The sequence below is a fragment of the Diadema antillarum genome, unplaced genomic scaffold (assembly GCF_040938485.1).
Source record: "Diadema antillarum isolate AM-2024a unplaced genomic scaffold, OU_Dant_1.0 seq00001435_RagTag, whole genome shotgun sequence".
Taxonomy (NCBI): domain Eukaryota; kingdom Metazoa; phylum Echinodermata; class Echinoidea; order Diadematoida; family Diadematidae; genus Diadema; species Diadema antillarum.
Genome location: NW_027272185.1, coordinates 14,774 through 42,289, shown reverse-complemented (window position 1 = coordinate 42,289; position 27,516 = coordinate 14,774). Strand labels below are relative to the sequence as shown.

At 39.2% G+C, this 27,516-nt stretch overlaps 1 protein-coding gene across 1 annotated transcript in view; it reads right to left on the bottom strand.

Moving 5' to 3' along the window:
- The window catches only part of LOC139709420 (influenza virus NS1A-binding protein homolog), a 47,296-nt gene that overhangs the window by 8,868 nt on the left and 10,912 nt on the right, over positions 1 to 27,516 (bottom strand). Inside the window, exons 2-5 of the mRNA XM_071621387.1 lie at positions 23,600 to 23,952; positions 14,962 to 15,271; positions 13,098 to 13,222; positions 356 to 480 (exon numbers count right to left, since the gene is read on the bottom strand). Of these exons, the coding sequence (XP_071477488.1) occupies positions 356 to 480; positions 13,098 to 13,222; positions 14,962 to 15,271; positions 23,600 to 23,621 (582 nt within the window). The 5' untranslated portion in view covers positions 23,622 to 23,952. The remainder of the gene's footprint in view (positions 1 to 355; positions 481 to 13,097; positions 13,223 to 14,961; positions 15,272 to 23,599; positions 23,953 to 27,516) is intronic.

Below are 27,516 nucleotides of genomic sequence, written 5' to 3'. Positions count from 1 at the left end.
AATGGTAAACATTTGCTTGACTTCTTTCCAACTTGTGTTATTAATAAATCCAAATTTGACTGAATCATATTTAAGCAATCAACATGCTTCATTGGCCTGAATTCACGAAGGGGGTACAATTGAAACCATGGACAATTTGTATGGAGCGCCAAGTGTCGCATGGCCAAAATGGTTTAAACCATGGTTTCAATTGTACCACCTTCGTGAATTCGGGCTATTATGTCTCTTGTGAAAATAAAAGTGAAATGCACCCTACAACATCACCACAGATACAGTGAAATTCCAATGGATGAAATATGTGCAGAGTAAGCAATGATTTTGAAAAGCTTTAAGTGATCTTGTTTTTTTAATTTACCTTCATAACGGGAAGCTGAGCAAAGTCTGGGGTGCCGGTGACCTCGTCCACATTCGCCTTGATGTACTTGTCGGTGATCGAGACGAGTTCGGTGTCATTCTCGCTGTTGGCCAGTGAGCGGATTTCTGTTGAACAGATGCAGCAAGAGAGCAGGGAGAAAAAAAACATAGATTATCATTAAACATGATGTGATGAGCAAGGTTTTTAGAATGAAGGGTGAAATAAACTTTTATAGGGCTGTCAATGTGTGAGACATGGACAAGGGCCAGGAGCAGAAATTGTAGTCATACACTGCTTGACATGATATGAAAAGAATATTGCAATGTCTACTTCACAGACAAATCAAAGAATTCACTGTTCACGTACAAAGAAAATGCATGTTACGTTCGGATTCATCAATTCATTTACTTTCATACTGTTACAAGAACCATCCCTACACAAACATTGCTGAAAATTATGAGGGACTACAAAAGAAAGAATTGATGAATGGCAATAAAATGTATGAGCATAGATGAAATATCTGGGCTTTCATCACTATTTTGTTTGCAGTTGAATATCCAACAGCATACTGTACATGTCATCCCAAAGCTAGTTGCATCATGCGAGTGCAAAAAAGGAATCTCTAGGCTCTGGCGTTGCCAGGGAAGGTAACATCTTCACAAAACAGCAGTTGAGTCCTAAATGGACGCACTCCGCCATCCGGGGGAAAACAACGTCTGGCTCCGACAATCACTCGGCGAAGGTTGGAAAATAAGCCAGGGCAATATCCTACCATGACAAACAAGACATCAACAGACCCACACACCGCGGAATTCCACATGCAATTCCTACTCCCAGATTGAAATCGTTTTTCCACCTGTCTCGACGCACCGCTTGGCACTCATCATTCCGTAACCAGGCAGAGGTGGAAAATATTCTCACAGCACAGTAACAAAGCAAGTGAGAAAGAGAGAGAAAAAGATAGAAAGAAAGGGAAAAGAGAGGGGATAGAAAGATGTACATGTCTAATGAGAAAGAAATATTGTTTCACAAAAGCAAGTCCTGGTTTCAGGAAGGAGAATATTCAAATATGCAGCCGTGACAGCATAAATATATACCGGGATATTTCACTTGAATGTAGTGTAACAGGCCAATGCACACATCCTACAGGCTGATGTCCGATTCATTACCGAAATGGGTATTTTATCTCAATCCCTCTCCCTTGAACCATTGAACTGAGATAGTAACCAGGGACTCTTTATCATAGACTGCTATCTGCTACAACACCTTTCAAACCATCTCTGGATGAAAGAATGATAATATGAATTTCCCTTCTTCACATGTCCTGGGCTATGTACATGTAATAGTTGCAAATAAAAATAATTGCTTTATATTCAAATGGCAAATGCAACCACACAATATGGAGCACAAAGATAAAACTACAGAACACTAGACTTGCAGTCCCTATCATTTCATCATCAGTTTCAGGTTCCTTATAAAATTCCATCCCCCCCCCCCCCCACACACACACACATACACTCTCATTTTGTTGATTAGTTATCTAATTTTTGAGTTGTGTATAGTTGTGTATTCGGAGTATAAATATTTCTTTACTATTAGTTTGTCTGTTTGTCATTTGTAATCACAATTATTCTAATTCATTACATTAATATGTCAACTGCAAGTCACCTGCCTGACTTGTTAATCACTTTTACAATGTATTTTACAATGATTTTACACCCATGACTGTATCAGTGTTTATTGGGCATTTATCGCTGTTGTTTGATGTGGATTTTGATATCATGTCAAGTGGACCCCTTTGAAAATCAGCTTTGCTGAAAGGGCTATCCACCCTATTGCTGGAAATGAATAAATACATTGTAAGTAATAAATACAAATACAAAAATATTGTATACTGAAACATTCCCAGCATGCTGAGCAGCAGCCGTTGCACAACTGTCCGCATGTCATAAACACAATTATTAATTGATGCCTACACACACTGCAATGAGATGCTTTCGTGACCTCGCGTGGCCCCGATGTTCAGAACATCCTTCTTGATTACCCCGGGAGCAGTCTCAATGACGGCAGATTAATTCTCCCATTCAAACTCTACGTGATTTCTCGGCCGCTCACTACGTTCCCTCCCACTAATGGTTGGCACGCTGCCAGATGAGGCGCACCACAGGATTTTGAGCAAGAAGTCAAGACATCACTCGGGCTTTCGGACTCCTACCGTTTTCCAAGAAGGCGCTTATCACCCATAATTCCACCGTAGGTGGTGGATGAGAATCTACATGTACCTCTATCAGCGGTGCAAATGCTGACTGAGCTGTTGAATAATTTTGCAGATGGGTATTCAATTTTCATTTCTGAAGGCAAAAAAAAAAGAAGAAAGTTCTTTTTTATCTCATTCTTTAGGAAAGAGCTTTGAAGTCACCTGTGGTGGAAAAAAACAACAACAAAAGAAACAAGATACGAGTAAAGTGATAATATTCAAACTATCGCAACAAAATCTCTGTCACAGATATGGGAATCTTCACAGAATGCACAGACAGCAAAATACACGAAGAACTGTGCAGGGATGTGGAATATTGGTTTTTGGGTTTTTTTCGAAAAGTGAGCACTGATAATAAATGCCATGTGAGTATATGTCAACCAATTAAACTAAAACTTACCATACTATTCCCTCTTTATTTCAATAACAAATTCTCCCCAGAGAATGAAAAAATATCTTTTACTGCAGTCATGAGTTGAAGCGACATGTACTGTTGTGAGCATCTACTGTTATTCTCAAACCATACCAGACTACTTGTTTGCGACATCAAATCCTTAACAATTTGGGGCAGTGAGAATGTAAGAGAATCTGTGGCCCACTTGGAAAATATGCCAGCCGAAATGATCCTTCTCACAGGCCTCAATTATACAAATTAGGTCCTTTGGACTAATGGCATATGATATCTTGTTATGTATGAGAGATTATTGCCACATACGTCAATCAGCTGGCTCTTCTAAGGTTAAAGGTCCTGTTTACCTGTGGGAGCAGTGATTTAAAAAATGTTCAACGTATCACTTTTGATGCTTATGTGTAGGTCAGGTGTATCACAAAACATCCTACCATATAATTTTTACCCACGCCGATGAAAATCGGCAGGGGGTTATGTAAAGGGTTCCGTATGTTTGTTTGTTTGTTTGTTTGTTTGTTTGTTTGTTTGTTTGTTTGTGTACAAGATAACAAGAGAACAAGTAAACGGATTTGCACGAAATGTTATGGGGATGTTTGGATAATGGCAGGAAAGAATCGATTAGATTTTGGTGATAATCGGTTGACCCTTGCAAATTCTGTGTGACCTTGAAGTTTTGCCCCCATGGTATAGTGACCATTCCGAAAATTTCCCGTTTCTCACTTTGCGATTTTCCGCTACCATACGAAAACATAAACTCCCCAACGATCCGACTTCGCTGCTCAAATGTTCGTAAGAATTCCGAAATTTACGTTTAGGCCTATTTGAGGGACTATGTCCTTCTAGATTTATGAAAGTTCGTTCTCCGTCATCACAAACTGATGATTTTTCAAATTAACATTGATTGTTTTTTTCGTTGGAGGAGCATTTTGCTCGGTCGCAGTCACACTGCACGATATGCGTGCTCAATGTCAATGCGTGTGCAAGGCCGCTGAAAATGCATCGCGCTCTACACTGTTGGTGCAAAATTGCACCGGGGACGTTTGGGCGCTCGTTGGTGGCCGAATACTGGTGCAGTAGACATTTGCATTCAACCCTTGCATTGAATAATTCCCGTAGACACTAATCATAGGGGTAATTGCCTAGGGGGTACGTAAATTTTGTTTTTCTTTTTTGCTTTTGTGGATACCATCAAAGATCGTACACTCATACGACCTTTGATATTTGATGATTTTTCAAATTAACATTGACTGTTTTTTTCGTTGGAGGAGCATTTTGCTCGGTCGCAGTCACACTGCACGATATGCGTGCTCAATGTCAATGCGTGTGCAAGGCCGCTGAAAATGCATCGCGCTCTACACTGTTGGTGCAAAATTGCACCGGGGACGTTGCGGTGCTCGTTGGTGGCCGAATACTGGTGCAGTAGACATTTGCATTCAACCCTTGCATTGAATAATTCCCGTAGACACTAATCATAGGGGTAATTGCCTAGGGGGTACGTAAATTTTGTTTTTCTTTTTTGCTTTTGTGGATACCATCAAAGATCGTACACTCATACGACCTTTGATATCATCACACTCTCGGCTTGCTATAATCAAAATATCCCGCAAGAAAACGGCGTATTTCTTGATTTTTAGCGCTTTTTCCGCGACCCGTCGCGTAGACAATACTCTTAAAACTGGACTTAATTCGCACGCGCTTGGAAAAGTTCCGATTCTGCACTTTTGACGGTGGAATTTGGGATTTTCGATGGATTTTTGGAGGAGACTTAAGGACTTTCCTGTACGTGAATGAGTGTTAATACCGTATGTGTAATGATGTGATTTGCGTGTGACGTGACTGTAGAACCAAAGATCGTACACTTCAGTGTACGATCTTTGGTAGAACTCACTGGCTGGTGATAAAGCACACTGGCAATTAAGTGGCCGAATTCTGCTAGATGACCGAATGCACATTATGTTTACCCCGACTTTGTACTTAGGCGTGGGTCTGCCGCCTTTGACGGCCCCTCTCTAGTTTTTTATTTTTTTTGTTGCAATGAAGCCTAAAATATAACGAGATATCACATTTAAAAAAAAAACCATTACTGTAGACAATTTAGTCTGGAAGCATTTTTATTAACACTATTGTTCACATTTTGTATATATTTAACAATACTTAACATTGATTATACTGGTTCAAATTTTTACATTGGTTGTTTCTATCCCTAACTCACATTTTAGAACTATTTTGAAGCACTCATGCTGGGTTTTTGTTTTATCTGCAAATGGTAAATTATGCCTATAAAATTTTTACTGCATTACTGTTCCAGGGATTGTTCCAAAGATACAGTTGTAGGGCCTACTGTTTGACAGTATCATGGTTCCGTATCAGAAATGAAAATGTTTTGACTGAACTGTATGACGATGTTCAAATGAAATCATTGTGTCACTATCATGAGATGTACAGCGTACAAACAAATGTTCCCATACTCATAAATCTGTTTATTGAAAGGTGCATTCTAACAAACACTACTGTCTATGGGAAATATGGCATGGATATGGTCACTTACAGATTCTATAAATTGCTTTTTTTGTCGTTGAGAATTTACCATCTATTTCCACAACTAATTCCCACGCACTAAATATACACCAGGTTCTGTTCAGTGATGTGATGACTGGCCCTCAGGAAGCCAGCATTACATAATCTGTCCCCGTCTGAGGCCTGGAATCCTTGCTTCCAATACAGCCTGACCTGGTAGCCTATGTCATACATGTCCAATCTCCCCCCCCCCCCCCAATCCCCTTTTGTTTCCTCTGTCATCTTGTGTCATGAGAATATTGTCTGGGTATGAAAGCCACAATTTAACAATTGATGCTTCTGGTGAGAAAATAAATCTGGGCTGCATTTTCCTACATCACACTAGAGTCTGTTAAGTACACGTTGTATATTGTATAAATATATGAAGCATTGAAATTTCCATACACTCTGTAGCAAACCAAAAAAGGGTCAATACATGTAGATGCCATTTATAACAATATACTAGCAGAGATAAGCTGATAGCATTGTAAACACAGTAAACACAGAAGGTGAACAAATGAACTGAGTGTAGGCTACATTGTACCAATAATCTCAGAACACCTGCCTCCTAATTCCTCCAGACTATCTTCTCTGCGAACCAGGCAAACGCCATGTTCTTGATACTGCTTACGAAAGTGCATAAATGCCCCCCTACCCACAAAAACAAGATTTGAGAAAGGGAAACCTACGTTGTATTTTGAAGTATAATGGATGCATCGGATTATGTAATGAATTAGGCGAATTTGAAAAATAAAACCACATTATGGAATACATATACACTTATTTCTTTCAATGCTATGTCTTAAAGGACAAGTTCACCTTCATAAACATAAGGATTTAGAGAATGTAGCAATATTAGTAGAACACATCATTGAATGTTTGAGGAAAATCGGACAATCCGTTCAAAAGTTATGAATTTTTGAAGTTTTTGTGCAGTAACCACTGGATGAGAAGACTATTGCAGTGTGTGAATAACTTAGATGTCACATGCGTACAACAATATAAGGAAAATATAAAGAGAATTTCACAAAATTTCATCTTTTGAAAAAAGTACACATTCCCCAGACTCGTTACCGACAAATGTTATGGGTAATATTATTCCCCCTGCCTTTAGAAAGTGGCAAGTCAAGTGCCCTTTTATTATGCGAAAAAAGTGAAAATATGTTGAATTTTCTTTACATTTTCTTTATACTGTTGTACGCATATGACTCACAAGCTGTAGTAGTCTCCTCATCCAGCGGTTCCAACACAAAAATTTTAAAAATTCATAACTTTTGCATCGATTGTCCAATTTTCCTCAAACTTTCACTGATGTGTTCTACTAATATTGTTGCATTCTCTCAATCCTTATGTTTATGAAGGTGAACTTGTCCTTTAATATATAAAATTTCAAAAATCCACTGCACATGCATAATGACTATGCTTTATAACCCCTCCCCCCCCCCCCCCCAAAAAAAAAGGGTTTGAGAACTTAGGGAAACCTTTGCATTTTGAAGTATAATGGATGCATCACAGTAAGTAATGAAATGGGCAAATTTGATAAATAAAACCACATTAAGGAATACATATATTTCTTTCTACATGTCTTAATACACTCAATAATCAACTGCACACATATGTACAAGTACACCTGTAGCTGGTTTGGGGTTTAAACTGGGAAACACCATGTTAGATCACTACAACTGTGGAAGATGCAGTCAATGTGACTATTAGGGCATTTACCCCCACTACAATCAGCATCATCTGTGTACACACTCAATCTGTCTCAAGTGTTTGCTATAGTGCAGGAAATTAACAAACGGCAGATGCGTACGTGCACTTTTTAATGGCAAATAAGCCTGCTATCTACATGTCAAATGAACCACACATTATGGGAAGTATCTGTTTATCTTTTAAATCAACATAGCATGCCACTTGAATTTGGATGGAATAACTAATGACCAGCTTCTGCAAATGATTGACTCGTTTGGACAATATGTGTAATTTGTGTGTACAGAACAGAAAAAATGGCAAAAGGAAATGGAACATGAATATGACGATATAAAGTCTTTATACTGCATGTGCCTCTGTGACATTGAAGTAATGCAGCCAACCTATGGTTATGACAAAGTCTGCGTAATTCATGATCATCCATACGATCCTGTCGTTGTTTGTAATGAAGTACATTCAGACATGTCTCCTACGCACTCAGAAAAAAAAAAATGCCAACACGTACTGGCTTACGTCTGCTACAGGAACACAATAGAAGTTGCTGGATAGCCTTTATCACTTCATGTCTTTTAATAGAGCCTGAACAAAATCAACACATCTTTCATACAGTTTCCCTTCAGCTACAAACACACGTGTGCATTACACACGCACACATACAGTGTACATGCACCTGTATGTAGTTGTCTTGTATGCTCATCTATAACATGTATGTGTGTGTGTGCTGTGTTAGCTCTTTTATGCTGTGTCACACAAAAGAGAAAATCATTGCATGTACATAAGAAATGAACAGCGACAAACTTGGTCAAAGGGTAACACATGGGTTTTAGGTTACAGTCACTTGTCTGTGACAGAGTGCAAAACATACCAGCACATTTCTCACCTCTATTGTAGCCATTAGGTGATTAAAACAAGTCACACTTTGAAGCCCCCTTTATATTCCAAGGCCAAGACACCACGGTAACAAGACTATTGACTTCTCAACCACATGCTCTTTATGATCATAAAACACATGCAACAAAGATCTTCTTCTGTTCTGATGACATTCTACAGATCAAAACTATCCAGATCCCAAATTGTCATCTGGTGGCCAGCTAAACACATGATTACACTCATCAGGACTCATTGGAAAAAAAAAAATATTGATGATCATAATGACAAAGGAGAACATTTAGTATGCTTCTTTCATCCGAACGCTCAACAGGCATCGAGATACAAAAACCACCATTTAAAACAAAAGAAAAGTGGACATTATGAATTAAACAAGCCAGTTTACTGACTATATAATCTATGCTTGTTCTGAGGAACTGTAACAGCCATTGTACCTTGTTACAGTATGTACCACAATGCCTTGATTCTGCAGAATCAAAAGCATGTTTCATCTATTGTAAAAGTGGTTTCTTTCGCGGTGGTTTTATTTTCGCGCTTTTCGCGCTTTGAGGTTGAACCGCGAATTAACATCACGCGAAAATGTTTTGAACTCGTCGCTTGTTACAACGCTATCATTACCGACAGCAAATTTAAACACACACAAAAAAGTCGGCACCGATGGAAACCGCGAAAGTTTCTGTACGCGAAAGAAACCACTTTTACAGTACTCTGTAGAGCACATAAAAACCTACTAGTGCAAAAATAGTCACTTTTACAGTAGTGGTTATAAATATGTCAAACAAGCAAGCATTTTACAAGCTTCAGGTCATCTGCATCACAATTTGTTAGAAAGATAATATCGCATTAAATTTGAAATTAGCCCATTGGAATGGAGCAAATACACTGTAGGACCTCGGGCTAACATGGGCTTGACAAGCATCATGTGCCAAGAATGGAGCAGCAAATGACCAGGCATTTTGACCATATGCTGTCTGTGTTTCAACAAAAACAGGGCTGCCAACTTCCACAAAAAAACAACAACAAAAAAACAAAAAAACAAACCAACAACAAAGAAACAGACGCTCGCGTGCACACACACACACACACACACAAACATACAGATGTACCTTACCTTAAAACAGCAACAACAAAAGACATTTATATTACAATAACCATAGTTGGGATGAAAATGGGAAACTTGATCATAGCGCACACTAAATTAAATTTCAGCCAAAACAAACAAACCAGCACCCCCCCCCAAAAAAAAAAAGAAAAAAGAAAAAGAAAAAGAAAACGAAAAAGAAAAAAAGAACCAGCACTTACTTTGAAGAAAAAACCACATGCATTTTATAGAAATGCCCCACTCTGGCAGCTTTGCAATGTTCGAAGTAGGAATATGCTTTGAGATAACAGACATAATGAAAATTTTGAGGGGTTGGCCCAGTGCCTGATTTCTGAGTGAGAACTGCAAGTGTGATTGTATTGAAAGCAGGGGAGCTTTACTCTTTATTTCTGAATACATTGTATGCATTCACTAGGGTTTTCTGCACACTTTGGAGCAATCACAATAACTCTTTAACCACTTTTTAAAGGCTTTTTATTTTCCAGCTTCCTTTTACACACACAAATACGACCATGATGCCTGTAATACTCCAAGTACTGTAGCATTAGAATATAAAACATTGCATTTATTTCCGTTAAAAGCCTAAGCAATACTCTTTACAAAGAAAAGGGTCTTGTGTAAGCTGCATCTGCGTCAAGCTGCATGAAGACAATTTCGACATTCAGACCTTGGCACTCCAGGAAAAAGTGTGGCTTGTGAGACAGGAGAAAAAAAAAAAGCCAGCTCAACTGTCATCGTAGCTGCCTACAATAGACACCCTCGTCCAGGGAGACAATGGAGGGGAAATCAATATTCAACGCCAGGGAGCAGGAGAACAGAGTTACTCTGCATGTACACAAACCACCGACTGTGTCCTCGCAGCGTAACGACTCAATGATGAAAGTTCCGGTCCTTTGCACGAGAAGGTAGAGGAGAAGGAGGGAAGAAAAGATACAACTGCGCCCGTGCTCCCTTGCGTCATTTCAATCCAAATCATGTCAATTATCCCTACTCCGAGGTGGCACATTATCGAGCTACGTACCGGTGGAAACCCGGTGTAAGTGTCCAATCAAGACGGGGGAGAAGACCACGAGAAGAGCCTGCCGTCTCGGGCACTTTCCGTTCAATCTGCCAAATGGATCCCATAATGGGGAAAAAGCCATCAGGCGGGTAAAAGAGTGTACCATATCCCACAAAGTCGTCTGATTCCATTTTAGACGCAGACCCTCCTTCTAATCATGAACCGTTCTCCTTGCAATCAATCCCCTACTGCCTAGTCACAGTAAAGACTGATCTACAGCCTAACCCAAACATCAACTTTAATACACACTGCTTTTTGCTGCATTCTGATCTCATACTCTACATGTAGAGTAGATCATCTTCCTCTGCGTTTTATCCCCTAAGGATATGAGAAAAGACAAAATGCATGTCTTAGCACCTTTTTTCAAAATGAAAGCACAAAAAAGAAGGACAATTAACAAAATGACAAAAGAGAAGTTATGGACATATTCATACAACTTCCATATGGACAAGTAAACCTATCCCCCCCCCCCCCTTAATATCCATGACATAATCAAACCTGTGTTCCATGCAGTTGTACTTCAACAAATCTTTTGACAAAGAATCAAACAATATCTATCTACATTTTACATGATCTATCTAAATGATACTTCTCAGTGAATTTCAGTCAATAACCAAATTAATGGTGAGGTGAACACCTGTAGCTAGAAGATGCCTTTCCACACCTGTACCCTTTCCAATTTACAAAATGCATCAGCCTGAAGACAGACTATTTTCCTGTACTATCCGGTTAATCAGAATGTCCTATACACAAGTATACATTTACACATGCCCTTTGGGGGGATCCTGCCCACACATTTCATGTGGTGTGTGTTCAAAATTAATGTGACATACCGACAGTGAGATACAGTCATCATGGATTTACAAGCTAGACTCTGCTCTAGTCTGAATTACAATTTGGCTCACAATGCACCCGTACAGGTACATAGCATTCATTTGTGAATGGAAAAGGACACAGCCATACAGCACAGCAACCTGAAATTAAATCTCAAACTTTACGCCAGAGGCTGACAGCACCAGCGGGGCATTCGAGAAGATGGGAAATATGATTTAAGTTTCAAGTTTGTCCCAATGAAACCACATATGATTGCATCCGTAGCAAGTGAGTGTGCTGCCAGCGACATTTGGAGAATTAAGCCGAGGGAGGACGTCCATTATCTCATCAGTCCCGAACAAACGTGGGAGTCTCTCGAAGTGATGGGCTTTGAAATTAACCAATTCTCTTACACACCCCGGAGAGGCTGAGCATATACATGTAGGCCAATGTAAACATCCATCCACAATTAGAACGGCTGAGGAGAATTTTGAAAAGAGCGGCAGACAAAAACGAAAAAAAAAAGGTTGGCAGGGTCACGCCAGTCTTAAGTAACGTTAAAGATAAGGGAAAACACGAGACAAACACGAGAAGGAAGGGACGAAGTAAGACCGAATGAACGAGCGATGGAAGAGAGCAAGGCAGAGAGAGAGAGAAGGAGAAACAAATGGAAAGAGATGAGCAGAAGGATATAAACAGAGACACAGATATAATGTTCCTGCTCATTCCTGGCAAAATTAACATAATCATGTATATCAAAATGAAATAAAAACTTAAATACACATTACATTAAAAAAAGCCAGACAGTAAAGACAATCAAGAGAAGAAAAACACCTTGAAACAAACTTGGCCATGCATCATTAATTACAGACTAATGAAAAATAAATTCTGTTTAATGTGTCTCCATACATTGTGCTCACTGCAAACACATGTCAGGGCTATAGACAATATCCCTTTGCAGGTCTCGTGCTCTAAAATATCTTCAAACATTGGCTGCAGAGTTTATTGTTCTGTTCATCATCAGTCAACTGGGACCACGGAGTTGTGTGTTCTGTTTATCGTCAGTCAACTGGGACCACGCAGTCGTGCTAAACTGACAGTAACAAAGACATTAGCAGATTCACACGTACAATGCAATCATAACATGTGCGGTTTGCTTGGGCAAGGAGAACTTTTGCTGCAAGGAAACATAAATTTACACAATCTTTGTGTTGATCATTCAGTCATGAAAGACACTGTCGCCAACAATGTTTCCCGGATCTTGTGATTTCTGATCTGTATTGAAAGATGTCCATATTTTTTTTTTTCATAAAATTTACCCAAGCTCCAAAAGGTAGACACATCTCTAGAAGGGATTTTGCTGCTGAAATGCCAAAAGGAATATCACAAGAATCCAACAAAAAGAAAACAAAAGAAAAACGTTCAGCGCGATCTCTTCACAGACAACTACCACTCATGCATATCAATACATAACATTCTGTTGTTGTTGTTGTTGTTGTTGTTGTTGTTGTTGTTGTTGTTGTTGTTGTTGTTGTTGTTGTTGTTGTTGTTGTTGTTGTTGTTGTTGTTGTTGTTGTTGTTGTTGTTGTTGTTGTTGTTGTTGTTGGCTTGCCTGTCGGAGTTACTGCAAGACCATAAACTACCAGACCAATTCACAAAGACAAACCTGTATTTCAAGCGACTGGGCAGTTCAGCTGCCATCATATGACTTTTCTGTAGCTCTTTCAGGTGGACCATCCACATTTTTGACCAAGGACTCTGATACACTGCTTCTTTATTAAAATCTGTCACACAACATGATCACACAAATGCCACACTGATTGCATCTTGACCCCATGGTGCACCTCATTAGTTTTGTTTTGTTTTCCTCCTTTTTCTTCCGCGCTGCATGCATCCCTCACAGGTGCAACACCCAACTGTTAACTAATTATTACTTTTCCCACTCACCAAGGCAATTTCTCGTGTTCATGTTGTCCAGGAGGTGGGTGGCGCACGCCTTCTTCAGCCGTGGCACCTTCCACACCTTGGTGGTGTGGTAAACTTCGCTGACAAGATCTGATGATACCTCAAGTCTGGACCACAAAAGAGACAATGAACACAAATATATTATTCACCATAAACACAACATATCTACAAACACACAGAATAACAGAAGGAAAGAAAAAAGAAAACAGACATACAGAATAAAAGAAATACGAAAGCCATCAAATATCATCTTTATGTATTAATGTTGCATGGTGGAGAATAATTCCATGAACCGAACAGAAACTTACATTCTACCCAGACTCGAAGACAACAAAGAAAATGCTCTAACTTGGATAATAAAGCACAAATATCAAGCCCCATGATATGGCTATTAACCTAAAATATTGAACTTGATCTAAACAACGTACACAAATATACATAATCAAGTAAACTTCATCAACATCTTGTAAAACATGAAAAACCAACTTGACAGCAGGATGCTGTTGAACATTCCCTTTCTCACAGAAATGTTTGTGATGTCTTTCTGTAACACAAACTTGAACAGAAAACAAGTGGATGAAACAAAATTTAATAATCACTGTTGAGTGAAATGAAGCACACATTAACACGAAATGTTAAAAAAAAATTTCAGGGAGACACCCATGTGTGTTGTACGCGTACATCTACATCGACAAAATAATTCCCAAATCAAGTGTGTGTGTGTGTGGGTGGGGGGGGGGGGGGAGAGGGGGGTTACAATCTCTTGTCAGGATATGACAGAATATTCCAGTTTTCCTTCAGGGAGCCCCTGTAAACTGAGGGAGACCTGCAAGCTAAAATGTGTTAAGGGTTTATGGATTTTATCTTCCCTGTGTAGGGCCACACTGTCCATCCTAGTACACCTGGACTGCTATTCTACATAACCTTGTGGAAAATTGCAAGGGTTCAGGCAAGGGACTACAATGGACTACTGCTTTGAAGCACCCCTAATTAATTGGATTAGCATACAGATACTTCACTAATGAGCCGGAATTAGGCGCCATTAAGGTCTTTACTTTCTTCCATCCAGGCGGTCTTCATTTTTAACCCGTTGAGAACGAGTCCCTAGTATAATCTGTCAGGCAAGTGACTATGGGAAATGTGTTGTAGCAAAATCAGCTTGTCCTCAACAGGTTAAACAAGCACAAGAGCTTATCTGGCATTGGTAATACCTATACCTTTTGACAGTAGACACACAAACACATGCACATACACATTCGCATGCAGCAGCAAAGCCAGAAAGCTAAGCTAAAGTAATCAACTTTCCCAACTGCAATCTAACAATTCTACCCTGTATGCATGTGAGTGATGGTCTAGAATTCTGAGATGTATCCTCAACCGTTTTATTTTTTTCTGCACAGTCAGTACAAAAGATCATAAAGATTAATGATGGATAAAAGACTGCCATCAACGTAAAGCAAAAAGTGAGATCAACCCAACTGGCCTGACCAAAAGTTATGAAAATCTGTAGGTAAAGGCTTTATTGAAGGGACTGTTACATAGTTTCAGACCATCTTCTGTATCAATCTGAACATTATGAATCAAGACCACCAGAAAAATCAGGATCACCCTCCAACTTGTCACTATCATTATCCCCATCCATAATATCATTGTTGCAACCAAAACCACTATAACTGTGGGTGGAGCATGAATTATCATCACTACATTTGCAATGGGCAAGCATTAACCAGTTGAAGACGGATTAATTTTGCTACAACACCCACTTCTCATAGATACCTGCCCCATAATACTCGGGAACTCGTTCTCAAATGGGGTACGACTACAGTTCAAACAAACTTGTACTCACTTCCCAGTGTAGGCAAAATTGACGAGGGCTTCCACGGCGGCAGCCGACACCCCCTCGATGGTTGTCTTCAGGACGCCGCTGCGGCGCTTCTCCTCGCGGCTCACGGTCTCGCTGAAGATGGGGCTCATGCAGGCGAGGACGGCGGCGTGGGCGGGGACCTCGTGCTCGTTGGTCAGCAGCACCATGTCGTGCGTCTGGTGCTGCTTGCGCATCTCATTCATGTACGCCAGCACGGAGGCTGGCCACTGGTCCTCCGAATACTGCAGCCTCGTCTCGGACAGCTTCGTCTTCATCTGGACGAGGTCATCGTCTACGTAGAACAGAATATGCAATCAAATTAGAAGAATACTAGGAAAAAACATGCAATTCAACTATTGTTTGTCTTTATAATATGCCATGACTTGATGAGATGAATCACATGTGTAAATTTCCTGATTTCTGAAACTTCATAGTACAGAAGATTCTATATAAACATACTATTTCTTCTTTTTTTGTCATGAAGCGAGAGGGCCCCCTTCACATCTGATACCATACATGACATACTGTAAAAATGGAAATTTTCTTGGTGTTGAAATTTTCGCGAAAATAAAAGCACACAAATATTTTTGCTGCCATTACGGTCCACTAGTTGATGTCTAGATTCTGCGGAATTAAAAACGTGTGAAACTCTTCTTGCCTGGCTGAGCGCGAAACATTTGATTAAATGCCAGTATGAAAAATAAAGTGAAAAACCAAACACTGAAAGGTCTCCAAATATCCCAATCTTACCAAGCAAGTCTATCTCTTGTTGCATGCACCTCATCTTATAGTACGTCAGCAACTCCCCATCCCCATACATCTCAGAGTTCATATGGTGTCGAGAAGCAATATGGCAAAATTGTCTCATTCTCAGGCAAGACATTGGCTTGGCAACTCCAAGGGGTCTTCCTAAAGCACAGGGGAATCAACTCGAAATGTGCGAAGGGTAGTAACGTTGAGCTGGTTTCCCACAAAAATATCAGTCTCTGCAGAATTGTTGGGAACAGGCCTCACACCTTCTTTCACGACCAGTCCAGATCGACTCTAATGGGCTCCAAACATGTATCACATTTTTATCTTTCCTCCATGAGCCTGTGACCAGAATGGTGCTACACTGTACTTGAACAGAGATAGATATTCAAGTGATTTAGGAGTTCTCCATTCTGACTCAAATGCAGACATCCTTCTCAACTGGAGAGGCAACAGGCACATGGACACACTGGAAAAATATCCTTCTTTATGGACACACTGGAAAAATATCCTTCTTTGTCGACAGATCGTCTCTCAACACCACCAAAGACTGGATCTGCCAATACTCGCGTACGTGGTACAACACAGAGTTAGACAAACATCTTAATATCATTAAGGTCCAATGACAATCCTCGAACTTGGTAAACTGAAGGCGCACATGTTTAGATTAGGCATGTGATGTTAATACCTATTTATCACAAAACCACCAGCCCAGTACTGGCCAGCCAATTAGAGAGAATGACCTACACCCAAATGACAGCAGCCTTTTGAAATAACTAACACTAAGCTACACTAGTCCTCTAACGAATGACTATTGTTTCCTTATCGGAAGCAAGCTACCAAAGGTGGTGGTGGTGGTGGGGGGGGGGGGGGGGGGGGGGGTTGGAGCAGGAACCAGAAGTCAAATACTACAGGAAGATGGTATCTGTAGAACAGTTACAAGAGGTCAAACACATGCTGAGTATTGTTCTACTTCTCATATCAAAAGAAATTACATGTCAATGAGGATGACTAATAAAGGATTACTCTTTAAAAAAAAAAATAAATACAAAAATAAACAAATTAACATGTGATACCATATGTTGCTATAGGAAACTACAGTAAAGACCACAATTCCATTATCATTCAGTATTTCAGAGAAATAAACACTTGGTAGACAACAGTTGGAATGTCTATTTTAGGGCAAGTCCAAGATAACACGCGCGTTACGTATGGGACATTCAGAGACTTTTATGACCTGAAAAATAGTGTTAATGGCCTTTGATCATATCAAACTTTATCATGGTGATTGATATCGAGGAGAAGTATAATCATGCAAAAAATGGAGAAAAATGACCTTCACAATTATATTTTAGAAGAGAAAATGTGTGCCGTTACGTATGGGACCAGAAAAATTTTGTTTTTTTGAACATTTTTTTCAACCTCAAAACTCTCTGAAAGTATTTCATTCTACAACTTGTAACTCACTGTGATGAAAGTCACAACACTCAAGATTATCACAGGTAAGTTTCGTGTCATTAGGCAAAAAGCTCTAATTACAGGTTCTAATTAAAGACAGACATGACATGTTACGTATGGGACAGTTACGTATGGGACAGTTTGTCCCCCATTCATTTAGTGTGTGAAGAACCATGTTTATGGCTATTTTGCATAATTATTGAAGTAAAATCAGTTGAAACTGCTCAAATACTGATCCAGATTGTCAAGGAAACAATATTCCCCAAATATTCACCATCCTAATCATATTCAATCATATTCTTATATTTTTATGACCAACCTGAGTATGCATGCCCTTTGTCCCCCATTCGTTTAGTGTGTGGAGAGACATGTTTATGGGTATTTTGCAAAGTAATTTTGCAAAATACCCATAAACAAATTTTTGCATAATTATTGAAATTGAATCAGTTGAAATTACTCAAATACTGATCCAGATTGACAAGGGAACAATATTCCCCAAATATTTACCATCATAATCATATTTAATCATATTCTATATTTTTATGACCAACCTGAGTATGTATGCCCTATTTTTATCAGGATAGTTACTACTGAAAAAATGAATAGTTTAAAGTGTTTACTTCCACTGATGAAGGGCAGTTTGCCATTTTGTTTCAATAAAAAACAACTTGACACAAGAAATATTAATTTTTATAAATAAGCAATACCTGCTGCGTGGAACCCCAGTGATCGAGTAGATATATGATGTCTGTCTAGCAGTCAGGTCATTGATTCGAGTCACACCTCAGTATGTATACCCATGAATTTTGTCGTGGCTATTATTGAAACCTGAATAAGGACAATTTGTGTATCACTTGCAATTAAAAAAAAAAATCATTTTACTTTATTTTTTTTTTTTTTACATTTATATCACAACCATTTCAAATTGGATCTCCATCACTAAACTTTGAATTCCTCTAGTCTTAGGATTGTATGCTCTTTAGTAATTCATATAATTGGTTTCCAATCATCTCATTAAATGTTGAAAACTGAATCCCCATTTCTGCAAAAAACTATACCATCCCTTTAAAGCTGATTTTTCATTGTGTATTTTGCCACTTTCCCCTCCCCCTTTCTGAAAATTGTTCAGTCAAGTACATGTATTGTTTGAAGTGTCTATAACTCAAAAAGTAGCTACAATGTTGGGATGCTTTCTTCAGGATGATTGACCATTTGTGTACTGAGAGACCTTCCCAGCTAGCTACATGCATTCACATGCATTATGTATGAGGATGTCCCATACGTAACGCATTTGTCCCATACATAACATTATTTCAATGCCTAATAAAAAATATTCCTTTTACCGTTTTTTCTTTTTTCTATGGTATTTAGTTTCTCTAAACAATAAATTAGAACTTTCCAAAAGGGCATTAATATAACCTTAGCAATTTCAGAAAAAACCTAAAAAAATGACCTCAATTTGTTACGTATGGGACATCTCATGATAGGACACGAGCTAATTTGCATAATCATTTGTATAATCCCTAAATTTTCATACCAAGTTAAACTATTTGATGAACTTCTTATGTCCACATATTAATCAAATATCATTTGCTTTCCTTTGAATTGATATGAATTTTTATAAATGTCCCATACGTAACGCTGTGTTTCACATTTATGCAAATGAAGCCCTTGAAATTTGCATAAATTTATGTAATATAATTTTTCCCTCCATGGAAATCAAAACTTCAACTCATAAGCTTCAAAATGATACCAAACATGTCAATATTGAGGAAAGATGAAATTTTGCCTTCTGAGGGGACCTTATCTTGGACTTGCCCTTTAGTTTCTATTCTTGCCTTTTTTCATTTAACCAAAAAGGATTGAATCAAAGCTTTCCACTGACAGTCAAGTCTTGTTAAAACTTTTATATCCTCAGAACATAATTTGCAAATGAGATTTCTACATTTTTGTACATCTAGAAATGATCAAGTACAGTGATCAGATCATTTACAAACAATCAAATTAGTCTTTCAGACCATACAGTCTTTCACAGAGCTCTAAAGAAATGCTTGAACAGAATCACATCTTGATCATAGTATAAAAGCATCATAATCAAATTAGCACATTGAATATTACATTGCAGGCTCAGTCAATGACAAATTCACGTCTCAGACAGAGGTGACTTTTCACAGACTCAAATCAATGCTCACAGCTATAAACCAAAAGACTGTGATTGTGATGTGTTTTAAACTTCATTTTACAGAATACAAAAAAGAAAGAAAGAAAAATACTAATCTGTATAGATGCTGACAAAATGTGATATCAGTTCTTTTAATTATACTGTGCCATATTCAACTTCATGTGTGGCACTTGCTCCAAATCTCCTAGTATCAGATTGAAAACAATAATGAAAAAAAAAATCACGAAATGAGAACAATGTTCAAGACTGGATCACAGCAGGTGTTTTCCCCACACAAACATCCTGTCTACATGAGATGCAACAATTTGGACTATCACATGCCATATGATGAGGACAACCAAGGGAATTCCTCCCCCCCCCCCCCCCCAAGCTATCTGAAATACGATAGCTTGTAGAAGAGCGAAGTCCGAGGGGGAAACCACATCAGGGGAAACTAAAAAGTATACTCGGCATATACGTCATCAGCCACATACAGTAACACCTAAACAGACCACTGTGGGTGTTGTAAAATCAACCTACTTTATACAGCCATTTGTCCTTGCGCAAGGTGATACATTTGAAATCTGCTGAATCATTCATTACCTGTTAAATCTAACGGAGAGTACGAACGCTGAAAATGCTCCTGATTTATCATGAGAAGTCTGTTTTCAAAATGACATAAATATAGTGGTTAATTTGTGGAGGTGGGGGGGGGGGGGGAGTAAAAGCTAAAAGACAACTAGAAATGTCGCTATGGCGACTGGTATGCCTCCGCCATAATGCATGATTCTCCTAATAGGTCTATAGTACATGTGGACAATGTGTGATTACATTTTCACAAAATTGGCAAAATATTAAAATGACATGTTTGTCACAAATGTATTGAATGTTTACCTTCCTTGACCTATGTTTAATTGGATGAATAGGAGAGCATGTATTTGGGGATTTAAGAACTTTAACTTGACATTGACCATTTCATAAGTTTATGCACTGAGTAATTTTCAAGGTATGGAGAAAAAGCGCAATTTCTGTATTGAACAGTAAATTGTTATCATTTTCATCTGGCCTTTGATTTATAAGAGAATCACTGTCAGGCAGAACATACATAAATTCAGCATGTACTAGGTTTCAAGATAACTTGAGCCACTTCCGAGATATGGAGAAAGAAGTAAGTTCAGCACGTTCACTTGATCTTTGACCATTTGACCTTTGACGTTCTTGGCAAAAAAAAAAAATCCCAGAGAATCTCTATTGGGTTATACATGCATACATCGAGTTAAAAAAAAATCCTGCTGGCATTGCATAAATATAAGGAAAATAGTAAAATTTTGAAATATTGCCCTTGACCTTTGACCCCTGACCTTTGACCCCATGAACCCTAAATTCCCTAGATAACCACTGCCAGTCAGTAGATGCATATATACTATGTTCCATGAAGATACCTTGAACAATTTCCAAGATACAGAGAAAAAAGTGAAATTTTAACATTTTGCTTGACCTTTTGACCTTTGACCTTTTGACCTCATGACCCCAAACTTTCACCAGAGAATCTTAATTGGGTAGTACATGTATACACTAAGTTTCAAGAAAATATCTTCAGGCATTGCATAGATATGGGGGAAATAGTAAAATTTTAAGCATTTGACCTTGACCTTTTGACCTTTGACCTTGAGCATGTGCACCCAAAAGTTGATAGGCACAACTTCACCCCCTAAAACACATACATGCCAAGTTTCATTAGGATACCTCAAAAGGTTTTGGTAGTTACCCTGTCCACAAAATTCATTACGGACGGACGGAAGGACGGACGGACGGACGGACGGACAACCCGAAAACATAATGCCTCCGGCACCACTTCGTGGCGGAGGCATAAAAATATAAATGCATGGCACAACATACATGTACAGCTGGCCATGGACTAATGGGTATTCAAGCTTACAATTGCAATTTTTAGCAGAGAGATACAAACATGGTAACCATGGCAACCTAGAGTGTGCAGTGCCTGTGTACATATTTCTAAGCTCTGGACCACTGTTTTGGATATAACGCCAATCTGATTATGCTCCTTTCCTTAGTACTACTTTGTTTCCTTGAAACGAAAGTATCAATTCATGCTCATAATTATGTGACATTTCTGTATGAAAAACAAGAAACACACCAGGAAATGGCTAATTTCTGCATCGATAGGTTCTGCTTTGTTGTGATCTTGTCACTGACTTGTGAGGTCACAACAACTGACACTACTGTACCTTGGGGAGCTTCCTGCTTCCCAAATAAAAACAAAACAAAACACAACAACAATACTTCCTTAAAAGCAACCCTACTCTGGAAAGACACAAATTAGTAAATCTTACACAAAACCACGGACTGCATTTCCCATTAAAAACAGGACAAGTCTCTCTCATATAGACATGTGCTATGAAGAAGATCCCTGATCATATTGAAATCTTATTACTGGCACCAGGACAAACATCCATTCACGAACAATCTATGGGGGAGTTTTGATAACGATTTTGTAAACGGATCTTGGATTTGTTGTAGCAGTTTTGAGGCGCACTCTTGAACTATCAAAGGACTTCTACTTTTGAGAGTGTACTGGTCACGTGTAATGCCATTCATATACAATGTATAAGCATAAATAACAGTCTCTTCTTTTTTTTCATTCTTTGTACTTTGAATATGAGCGAGTTTGACAAATTTAATCAAGATATTTAAAGGAACATCAGGGACAGTAATCTATCTGTCAACATGAAAATGAGATCTCTTGCATTAGGGCTGTTAAAATAGACATTTTTGTTCCCATTTCCTTATCAAGTCATATCTTTTCTCTTCACATTGGTGCTGGCAGTATTGCTGCAAAACTGTGAATGTTTGACTTGGCATCTTCTCACTAATGCCCAATCTGCTAAGTTATTGTCTAATGAGATGTGGGACACCGTTCAGAGGGGAGCATTCATTTCCATCCCAAGTCACAACAGAGGAAAAGGCCTCCCAGCATGCAGATCAGTCAAATGAAGACGACTTCCCTCTCAGAGAGCAACTACAAAAACCAACTGCACAAGAGATCTCGTCAAATCAGTAGATATTGTTATGCCAAAAGTATTTTACACATCTGCCATCACATCTATCAGCCAACATACGACCAAGCTGCTGACAAAAAGGGTAATGATCTAACCACATGAATATTTTGTTGTACAAAAATCGGCATGCTTTGGGTCACCTAAATTTACACCATTATAGTTACTTTTTGCCAGTGAACAAATCATTCAAATAACATTGAAATTAAACTCCCAGACTAAGCTCTAATAACAAGCAATTGTTTCCACTCTTGAGAATAACTGCCACTGTTAAGCAGCATCACACCAATTCCTTGGCAATGACATCAAGTTTCTGAATTATACCATCATCAGACCCAGGGTACACAGACATATCTCAAACTGAGCCATGAACAATTAAAAAAAAAAAAATACAAAATACCATTCTCCTTGATTTTCTCCCTGACATTGCCAGAAAATCCAAGCTCTGAGAACATAAAAACTGTACCAACACTATTACAGTGCAGCCTACTACCTGAACCGCACAGGATATTAAAGCTGTCTTTCAGGTCATGTGACTTTAGGTGCCCATACCTTTTCCTCCATAGCTTCGTGCAAACAGAGACCAAAACTATCAAATTGACAATATTTGCTTGAAATATGGATGGACTATACAGGATGTTATGACACTCTAGTGTCAACACAGAGGTGTTTCCTTGTACATTGAGTCCACTGTACAGGGACATGTTGTAGGAAAGGATGTCTGGGCAGCCAATTCTTCTAAAATTTTAAATCCCATGAAAACTTTGTGTCTGATCTTCATCTGCCTATCTCTTTACTCACATTCTCATGTTATCCCTTTTTGTATACCAAACAAACTTAAAGTTATGTGTTGTTTGAAGGTTTGCATGGTGAAGTAAATGAGGGAGAAAGGTATGCGGTGACACCATGTGTATGTAGTCCTTAACCGGATTGTTGCTTGGCAGAAGAAGAGCCTAGATAGATGAGAATTGAAGAAGGAAGCGACATATGGGGGTTGTAAGGGGGGAAAAAAGTGAAACTTTAAAGTTTACTGCTTCTTGCCCTCTTCCTGGCTGTATTGTTGTCATGCATTTTAATTAAAGACTTACACGGATGGACGCTGAAATGAAAAGCATTTCTTCTTCTTTTTTTCTCCCCAATGGTCTATCACTCTGCACACAAACAAACAACTTACCTCTGGTATTGTTATTAATCATCTTTGGCTTCTGCTATTTGATGGCACGAGGTGATCGAATAATATGGAATGTCGTTGTTTACTGTTGTGTTGTGAAGGGTTCTTCCTTCGGCAGGAAATCTTCCCCCAAGATTTGGCCTGTTGAAAATTGTAAAGAATGTAGGTGTAGCAGCGTTGCAAAAGGGTGTGGCAAGTTCTTGCTAGCGTCACTGCGACGACTGCGTTGATGACGGAGAATTGGAGAGGTGGCGGTGATGGTGGTTCTTGGCCCGAGAATTAAAGATACGAACCTTCAAATATGAGGTGTAGGAGCTGCTTATCAGCTTCCATTGGTGAATCTGTTGTCACTTATACTGCATGAGGAAAAGGGGGGGGGGGGGGTAGATGGGAAGTGAAAGAGAAACGGAAAATTGGTTGTGAGCCTCGAGTCATAAAATGCCTTTCATTTGTCACACACCTTTGCACAAGATTACTGCAGCATACATGTAGATTGAGGAATTTGCAGCTCTGGCTATTGATAAGGCAGTTCTGAATGAGGAACACAGAGGGGAATGGAACTCCTAGGGACACACTGTATCTTTCCAAAAGGCAACCATGGTATTGGTGCCGAAAATAAATGTATCCCATGAGACTCAAAGGGTACAAGTAATTTTGCCTAAGTCAAATCGATACTGGGGAATAAGCTGCTTCGTACACCTATGGCTCATTTCATATCATCAGATCATTAAATCTGACTGGTACATAGCAGCTGCCATTCTCAATAACCTACAGAACATAATTATTTTACATCTTTGGCAAACTTTGGGATACTATTCATTACAAGCAGCATGAAATCTACATGTATAATTATATTATTTCTTCACACTGCTACACTGAATGCACATTTGATCCCCTAGTTCACACACACCAACACAGGTTGTTTGCATGCCAATCACTTTCTTACACACAACAAAATATTTAAGTCTGTGCTACTGTTCTGGTTTTAGGGCAGGACATTTCATATGCAAGCATTTGCAGCAATTCATTTACCTGGTGAATAGTTAACCAAGGACTGTAAAGCAGAGAGGCATTCATTTCAGACAGATCTGCTATTTTGTTTTTGTTCTTAAAAAAAAAATTAAATCACGCAGTGGCAATGAGAACTGCTATGATGCATTAGAGGAGGGTCACCAGTTGTTGCCTAGGATAATAAACATGAAGGCATACAGAATACATTATGCATGTTCAGTGAGCCCCACACAGCCACATTGGATTTAAATCAGGGACAAAGTAGGGAGACGCTACAACCATCACCTGGGTGTAACAAAATAAACACAACTCATATCTCTCCCCTCGCATTCCTGCGTATGGACAGAGAGCTGCGCACAAATGCGCTGTGAATAAGAAAGATCAGCCCCGGCAGTTTCGTTCCCGCGTGCAAGCCAAATGGTTGTCAATTACAGAAATTCTTTGGAGGCAACCTTCGTCTGGACACAGCGGAGACAGAGACTGCGGATGAGATGCTCGGGGAGACCGCAGAAGATCTCCACCGGAAAATGTCAAGTGCTCCTGGGTACGCTGCCTTGCATCTGGTCAAGATTCATATCTCTCAATCCCTGTCTTTTGTGTATTTGTGTATTTGTGTATGCATGTGTGTGTGTGTGTGTGTGTGTGTGTGTGTGTATGTGTATGGGGGCGTTCTTAATCAAATAGAGAGAAAAATCGCTTGCGCATACAAACATGTATGTGACATAAAAACCCCTACTGGAAACACTCTACATTAATTCAGTAATCACACTATTTCTCTCAGTTTGCTTCTATCTTCTCTCCATCGTGTGCTAATTTTTGTTGTCTGTCTTTCTGTCCCCCCTCCCCTTTACTATAACTAAAAAAACAAACAAGGAAAAGTAGAAATTACGCGGTGCGTAACATATGTCCCCGTCGGAAGTAGCATTTTGTAACAAAATGTGCAATATAGGTAAAAAATCAAGGTCAAAGGTCAAAGAAGTCAAAGGTCAAAATTCTGTGTAGAAGTTTTGAAGCCCTCACCTAGTGCCATCACATAAAGCAAATGGAATCGAAATTGGGTTAGAAATGGCGAAGGAGTAGCATTTTGTAGCCAATGTACAATATAGGTCAAAAATCAAGGTCAAAGGTCAAAGAAGACAAAGGTCAAAATTCTGTGTAGAAGTTTTGAAGCCCTCACCTAGTGCTATCACATAAAGCAAACGGAATCGAAATCGGGTTAGAAATGGCGAAGGAGTAGCATTCTGTAGCAAAATGCACAATATAGATCAAAAATCAAGGTCAAAGGTCAAAGAAGTCAAAGGTCAAAATTCTGTGTAGAAGTTTTGAAGCCCTCAACTAGTGCCATCATATAAAGCAAACGGAATCGAAATCGGGTTAAAAATGGCGAAGGAGTAGCATTTCGTAGCAAAATGTACAATATAGGTCAAAAATCAAGGTCAAAGGTCAAAGAAGTCAAAGGTCAAAATTCTGTGTAGAAGTTTTGAAGCCCTCACCTAGTGCCATCACATAAAGCAAACGGAATCGAAATCGGGTTAGAAATGGCGAAGGAGTAGCATTTTGTAGCAAAATGTACAATATAGGTCAAAAAATCAAGGTCAAAGGTCAAAGAAGTCAAAGGTCAAAATTCTGTGTAGAAGTTTTGAAGCCCTCACCTAGTGCCATCACATAAAGCAAACGGAATCGAAATCGGGTTAGAAATGGCGAAGGAGTAGCATTTTGTAGCAAAATGTACAATATAGGTCAAAGGTCAAGGTCAAAGGTCACGACTGAAATTCTGTGTAGAAGTTTCAAAGCTCCCATGTAGTGCTATCATATAAAGCAAACAGAATCAAAATTGGCTCATAAATGACAGAGAAGTAGCAAATTGAAGATTTTGATCACACACGGACGCACACACGGACACACGGACGGACGGACGGACGGACGGACGGACACACGGACGGACACACGGACACACACACGTACGGAGCCCGTTTCATAGTCCCCTGCTCGAACTCGTTCGGCGGGGACAACAATGAACACTTTGAATTCAGGACTTCAGTTCAGCAGAATTCAAGCGTCATTCTTATACAATGTACTGTAGTCTGTACTGTAAAAGTGGATATTTTCGCGCGACTAATTTTTCGTGCTTGGCCGGGTAAGAAGAGTTTCGTGTGTTTTTAATTCCGCGGAATCAAGACATCACGCACAGGAACATATGGCAAGCAAAAATATTTGTGTGCTTTTATTTTCGCGCTAGTTTCTGGTTGCACGAAATGCGCGAAAATCTCCACTTTTACAGTACTTGTTCATGACTTCAATGACACAACTACAACTCAAGAGCACATTTCAGAGTTACCTGGTTCGAAGTGTGGGGATAGCACCAATCAAGTTTGGCACACTGGGTAATAGATAAATGATAATGGCCACTGCAAAATGCACCATTCAAACTGATTACATTATCTATAGTTGTTCATGATCTTTACATGAACTTTAAGACAAAGCTCCAACACACCGCGGGCTGGATAGCTGTATTTGACCTCCGCCATTCGTAAGGCAACGAGTCAAGTAGATAAAACAGCAGCGACTGCCGCCAATCCCCATATAATCTCTCTCATCTGGTGGATCAAAGAGCGCTCCACCAGGCAAGCACACGTCGCGTTTAATCCGCCTCAACTGCTCAAGTCCCATAAACCGACTGCAATTCAATTTGGCCAGAGGGCCCCTTCAAATGCTGCGGGGTTGAATTCCCGGGCTATTGGTTTGAGCAGTCAGCCCACCCACATACAAGCTCTGAATGAAATAATCTATTTCGCCAGTACCTCCTTGATTTCGCAAACTCATGTCATCACGACATATTCTTTAAAAGGGCAATAGTTGTCGGTACTTTCAAACGCTCTCATAAAATGATTAAATTTCATTCAGCATCG